This window comes from Gekko japonicus, unplaced genomic scaffold (genome assembly GCF_001447785.1).
Source record: "Gekko japonicus isolate JY-2015 unplaced genomic scaffold, Gekko_japonicus_V1.1 scaffold131, whole genome shotgun sequence".
Classification (NCBI taxonomy): Eukaryota; Metazoa; Chordata; class Lepidosauria; order Squamata; family Gekkonidae; genus Gekko; species Gekko japonicus.
Window position 1 is genome coordinate 2278051 of NW_015167061.1, and position 6542 is coordinate 2284592.

Below are 6542 nucleotides of genomic sequence, written 5' to 3' on the forward strand. Positions count from 1 at the left end.
CATGGGCACTTTTGCCAGGAGGAATGAGAATATTCTCTCCTGAGGGTCGTCCCCCCACCACCACCACAACCAAGGCTCCCTCTAAGCTGTGGAATCTTGTGAGCAAAAATTCTGCTTTGTGGGCTCCTAGCATTAAAGCTGTGAGCGAGCGATCTGGCTGCTGCATAAATTAGTCTGCTCTGGAGCCCTCCTTCCTGAGCTGAGGCAAAAGGGTGTGAGCCGGAAGCTTAAAAAACTGAGCTGGCTCACACTAACTCTGCTTAGAGGGAACACTGCCCGCCACTACTCCGGCGTCTTTGGTTCTGGCGCTGAGGCAGAGGGGGGCCAGGTGTGCGGAGCTGGAGTCTGGCGCTGAGGTGTCACGCCTGACCATGACGGGGAAGGAGAGGGCGTTTCTCCAGTGCTGGACCATCGAGAGGACAATTTCGCCGTAATGAAAGGACCGATACCATCCTCAGAGTCCATCTCGTTATAGGGAGCACTTTATTTGCTTTTGTTGTGACTTAATAGCTTTTAATGTTTTTATACTGTTTTATGTATGGGCTTGTGCCCCCGTGTAAGCCGCCCTGAGCCCGTTTGCAGGGAGGAAATGTAATAAATAAAAAATAAATATAAATAAATACAATCCCATGGGCCCCAGTCCAGCTCTCAGCTCCCGCGTTCTGCCTCAGTGAAGCGGCCCTTTGGGGCCTGGTGTGAGCGGCCCAAAGCAGACGTCTCTCCAGGTAGGCCTCTCCTTGCTGAGCTCAGACTCTGGCTTCCGACTCCAGGAAGCGGCAGGGAAAGAAGCTGGAGGGGGGCCCCCCACCCCCACGGGCCACCATCAAGCCCATCTTGCTGAGTGAGCTTCACTGGCCAGGAAGGAACCGCAAAAGACGGAGTCCACCGCCATCATCCAAAGGCCGCCACTGTGGAGCGGCCTGCCAACGAAGACCGTTCCAGCTGAGAGGCCCTCTTTGGCCTGCTTGGAACTCACCTCCCGCGTACACCACCTTCTTCCAAGCCTGGGACTCCAACACCTTGTCATGAGGGTAGAAGCCCTGGTCCACCATGAAGAGAATCATCACCATGGCGACGATGCGCAGCACCACGAGGTTGCCCCCGGTCAGGAGGTAGGTGGAAGCCAGCACGGAGGAGCCGTAAGGGCAAGGCAGGCCCCGGTACATGAAGGGGACCCCTGCGAGAAAGGGGGGAGGGACAGGGAGACGGGGAACGGAGTTGGCAAAGGGAGCTTTAAGAGCAGCTGTGCTGGGTCACACTGCAGGCTCCGCGGGGCCGACATCCTCTTCCACCCTGTGCCAGCCACACCGACCCCCCCCCCTGACGGCAGCAGGTACAGGAACACAGATGACGCTGCCTTCTCTTTAATCTGTCCATCAAGGCCAGTCTTGTCCACTCACACTGCTAGTCGCTCTCCAGGGCCTCAGGCAGAGGTCTTTCCCATCACCCTACATGATCCTTTTAACCAGAGATGCTGCTGGGGATTGAACCTGGGACCCTTCTGCATGCCAAGCAGAGGCTCTTCCACTGAGCCACGGCCCCTCTTCACAGCTCTCCAGGGTCTCAGGTGGAGGTCTTTCCCATCCCCTCCTGCCTGGTCCTTTTTTAACTGGAGATGCTGCTGGGGATTGAACCTGGGACCCTTCTGCATGCCAAGCAGAGGTTCTTCCACTGAGCCACAGCCCCTCTTTACAGCTCTCTGGGGTCGCAGGGGGAGGTCTTTCCCATCGCCTCCTGCCTGGTCCTTTTTAACTGGAGATGGCAGGGATTGAACCTGGGACTGTCTCCATGCCAAGCAGCAGCTCTGCCATTGAGCCACAGCCCCTCTTTACAGCTCTCCAGGGTCTCAGGCGGAGGTCTTTCCCATCACCTGCTGCCTGGTCCTTTTTAACTGGAGATGCTGCCGGGGATTGAACCTGGGACCCTTCTGCATGCCAAGCAGAGGCTCTTCCACGGAGCCATGGCCCCTCCCCCAGCCATTCTGTGGAGACGGAAGGGCCTCTTGCCCAGAAACTCCAGAACTGTGACGCAATACAGTGTCCTTGAGAAAGGGGGTGGAGAAGGAGAGAGGCACGAAGCGCAGCAGGGCACCTGGGCAACCTGGAAGAAAGCTGGGCAGGTGAAACGTCCCCTGTTCTGCCCCCCACTTTTAGGCCAAGGGTATTGACAGTGGCCTCCCTCTCAGTCAGAGCCTGGAGAGGAGACGGGGGGGGGGGACTGGAAGGGCTGAGAGGCTGACCCCCCAGAAGGCAGCTTCGGGTGGTCAGATGAGCCCCGGCAAGAGAGGCTGGCTGGTCGGATCCCTCCATGGCTGTCTGAGGACTGAGAAATGCACATTCGAGAAAGGGATCATGCTGACTCTCTGAGCCAGAAGCCTCTTCTGCCGGGCAGAGCTCCCTTTGGCAGCCCCCCCCCTCCGGCCACTTGTCAAGGATTTCGCAGCCAGCATCCATTTGCAGTCTGAAAGCCAGCTCTGGAGAGGGACTCTTGGGGAGCCGTCTCCTGTCCCCGGCGGGACAAAGCCCCGCCTGCCGTAAACGGTGCTGATTTCCCTGAACTCTGTTTCCTGCGGTGCAGATGCCCTGCTCTGCCAGCTGGGCCCAGCCCGGGACTCACCACTGGAGAAGAAGCAGAGGCGTGTGAACACGGCCAGCACGTACACGATGGCCAGCACCCCGTCCAGGATGCTGTGGGCCTGCAGGAGCAGAGTCGTGGCCAGGCCAAAGGTGGTGAAGTCTGCAAAGTCGTCCAGTTTAGCACCTGCGGGGGTGCGATGAGAGAGAGAGAGAGAGAGATGAGAGGGACTGGTCACTCCCGGATGGAAGCACAGTCGTCCACGGCTTGGCCCACACTCCTCCTCGCACACAATCTGCCCAGGGGGGCCCCTCTCCAGTACTCGGCACGGCGTTTTCAGTTTAAACAGGAAGCTCGATTCAATGCAACAAATGACAGAGGCCCTCAAAAGCCGCTCCCTCCGGTCTTAGAAGCAGCAGAGGGGGAAATTCTGCTCTGGTAGCTGTCAAACATCAGGGGCCAGCTAGGGTTGCCAACCCTGGGTTGGGAAATTCCTGGAGACTTGGGAGTGGAGCCTGCTGGGAGGGCGGTTTGGGGAGGGGCCGCAGCAGGGCACAAGGCCTTAGAACCTGCCCGCCAAAGCAGGCCGTCCCCCCACCCCCCGGGAGCTGGTTTCTGTAGTCTGGAGAGCTCCAGGCCCCACCTGGAGGGTGAACTCTGTAAAGGAAAACGGCCGTGATGTGATAACGAAAACCTTGTTAGAGAAAAATATATCTTCTTTAATTATCCCATGAATCAAAAATCGTAAAGGGAGTTTTTCTTTCTGACATACAGCGCTCAATGGACCGTTTCACTCAAGGTTTCATCAGATGAGACCTTGACACCTTTTGTATTTTTTCCTACTCCCTCTTCCTTTCTAGCTGACCATCATTTGGGGGAGTAGGAAAAAATACAAAAGGTGTCAAGATCTCATCTGACGAAACGAAACCTTGAGTGAAACGGTCCATTGAGCGCTGTATGTCAGAAAGAAAAACTTAAGACCATTTTACTTCAAAGAAAACACCGTTACGATTTGTTATTCACTGGATAATTAAAGAAGATATATTTTTCTCTAACAAGGTTTATCCAGAAAACATTTCAAAAAAAAATTGTGCTATTCTTAAAAGTTTCTAAGTAAACTCATACATGCATGGTCAGCTTTGCGCAGAAAGGAACGGATCTGGGCCCATAACCTTTGTTGGGATTCTTTTTGAGTAAGTCAGCAGAGATTTAAGAGACTGAGTCCATGGTGTGTATTAAAATATAAAAGTTTACTATAAACCTAACATGGGGAAAAGGTACACAGGATATGAAAATAACAAAGAGCTAATATGCCTACATCCTTACAGCTACAGGTAAAACGCAGGAAGAGCTGGCGTCTTCTCCCTTCTGTCAGAACAAAGAGAGGAAGGAGAAGCCAATATGGTAAATGCTTGACACCTTGGTTTCCCATCAGACTAGCAAGTTAGCTCCAAAGTTCCCGGGCATCCTATTGTCTAAACAGATCGGTTACAAACAAACATGTGACTTCCTGTTGATCATAACAAACATCATTAACCCTGTAAATACTGAAGTGTTTTGACTTGTAACACCCAACACAGACTTTCAAACACCCCCCCAGGGACTGAGAGATTCTCTGGCGAGGAGGTCTTGCTTGCTTGCTTGCTTGCAGAGGGAGGTGGGCCACACAGGGAGGGGGCTGACTCACCCAAGGCGGAGCAAGCATTCAGCTGCCTGGCAACGGCTCCGTCCGCAAGGTCCAGCAGGAACCCGACCAGGACCAGCCAGCAGGCATGATGGTGCAGCCTGGGGGAGGAGAGAGGGGAGAGCATGAGCGTTGCCACGGCTACCCTCCAAGGCGCAGACCATGGCCCGCTGCCGAGTGCTTGCCCCCCCCCCACCTCCCCACTGTCACGCTCCCCGGCACGTGCCTCGAGGGGTTCCCACGCCACAAGGGCAGCAAGAGAGGCGGGGGGCCGCCCCTCCCCCCCTGACAGCAAGGCCTGTTTGCGCACTCCAAGCAGAAAGGCCTCTGGGCACACTGCCCGCTCAACGTACAGCCTCAGCAGGCGAAGACAATCCGGGCGGCAAAAGAAACCGTCTTCTCCTGCTCGCTCAGGAGGCGTCTCACAGCTCTTCGGCCAAAGGGCACGGCTGGTGGGGAGGAGGTCTCGAGCTCACAGGGAAAGTGAACCCCCACCCACCCCCGGCAGCTCCGCCTCTCTCTGTGCTGACCGGGAAGACAGCCTTCTCTCTGAAATCCCGGAAAGCTGGACCAGATGGAGGAACGGAACGGGTCTGACCCCGAAGATTCTCGGGATGGGTCACGGCCAGTGTTCCCTCTAAGCTGAGTGAGTGTGAGCCAGCTCACAGTTTGTTAGCCTCCGCCTCACAGTTTGGTCTTCGCTCAGGAAGGATGGGGCTCCAGAGCAAAATGATTTATGCAGTGAGTAGCCCAATCGCTCGCTCACAGCTTTAATGCCAGTCGCTCAAAGAGTAGGATTTTTGCTCACAAGACTCCACGGCTTAGAGGGAGCATTGGTCACGGCTCCATGAGGTTGCAGGCACCAGGCAGGGTCCCTGTCAGAACCCACAGCCATCAACGTAGTACACACTTTCAGGAAAGGGAATACTTTATTGAAGAGCCATAGATGCATTAACATAGGCACTGTTAAGAATGACGGCTGCCCATGGGGCATAATAGGATATAGGGTATTCGTATGCACCCCCCCACCCACTGCCCTGGCCAATTAGCCACCCTCCCGCATGTGGGAGAAAGTGCTCCGGCCGTTTAGCGCTGAAGCTGGGAACCAAACTCTCTCCCACGGTCCCGAGAAATCCAGACATCAACATCCCCACCTGCGTAACTTAGAGATAAGCGTTGCAGCAGCAAAGAAGCAGAGAAGGAATGCAAAGGCAATTAGAAGACAACCAACTTCCCCACCCCCATGGCAGCATAGCTGACAGTCCCCCTAGTAGGACTTGAGCCCGGTGAGGTGTTGCCATCCAAACAACCCACCCTATACCTCAGGAGCCTCCAGGCCCTGCTCTCCAAAGGAGGGTCCTCCTCCCTCCTGCACCCCCAAAGACCGGGTCTTACAGCCATGACCAGGAAGGTCTGCCGGGATGACCAGTGGGAGAGGAGGACAGGATGAGAAATGGCTCCTGTCGCCAACCTTCCGTCGGGAATCCAGGCAGCCGTCCCACTGGGGGTCCGGGCCAGGCCCAGCCCCCACCCCCACCCCGTGCTGAGCATCCCCGTACCCGTTGAGGCTGCACAGGATGGAGGAGAGGCCCATGACCAGGTTCGCCATGGAGATGGAGTTGGCCACATTCTTGCGCAGGAAGTCCACCGCCTGAGCCCGACCGGCCTGTTCCGTCAGGAAGAGCTTCTTGATATACTGAAATATACCTGGAGACCAGCAGAAGAGAAGTCAGAATGGCTTGTCCACAGCCACGGGCTTCCTTGCTGCATAGAAGTCGATCGGGAAGAAGCAGAGGCAGACTCTCTCTCTCTCTCTCTCTCTCTCTCTTCCGGCCCCTCCCCACTTCGACAGCTTCTCAAAGGGGCGCCTGGGGGGCAAGGTTGGCGAGAGAGGTGGCGTGCGAGCGGAGGGCCTCAGCCAGCCCCAGAAGACCGGGGCTCTGATTAAAAGAGGGCAGAAGGCGCTGGATCCGACAACCTCCTAAGCTGGTCTTCGTCGAGGTCTCCTATTCCATCCTTCGCTTGGCCTTCGGCTCGGCCACGAAAGGAGAGCCGGTGGCGGGGCTGGCCCCTGCAAGCCACCTGGATGTGATTACGCAGCAGCCCCCGGGGCTGCCCCCCCCCCACTATTTCCTCTCTGTTACCCCCACGCAGCCCGCTGAGCACCTCGTATGGTGGCCCTGCCCCCTGGAACAGGCCCGTGGCTCAGTGGCAGAGCCCTCTCTGGTCCCCTGCTGCCACCGTCTGAGCAGACAGCAACCCCCCCCACTTGCAGGGGCTCATC

At 56.5% G+C, this 6542-nt stretch overlaps 1 protein-coding gene across 1 annotated transcript in view; it reads right to left on the reverse strand.

Annotated features, from left to right (window-relative positions):
* LOC107111616 (CDP-diacylglycerol--serine O-phosphatidyltransferase) overlaps nt 1–6542 on the reverse strand; it is an 8364-nt gene that overhangs the window by 1120 nt on the left and 702 nt on the right. The window contains exons 2-5 of the mRNA XM_015412601.1: nt 5818–5965; nt 4262–4359; nt 2617–2760; nt 977–1177 (exon numbers count right to left, since the gene is read on the reverse strand). Of these exons, the coding sequence (XP_015268087.1) occupies nt 977–1177; nt 2617–2760; nt 4262–4359; nt 5818–5867 (493 nt within the window). The 5' untranslated portion in view covers nt 5868–5965. The remainder of the gene's footprint in view (nt 1–976; nt 1178–2616; nt 2761–4261; nt 4360–5817; nt 5966–6542) is intronic.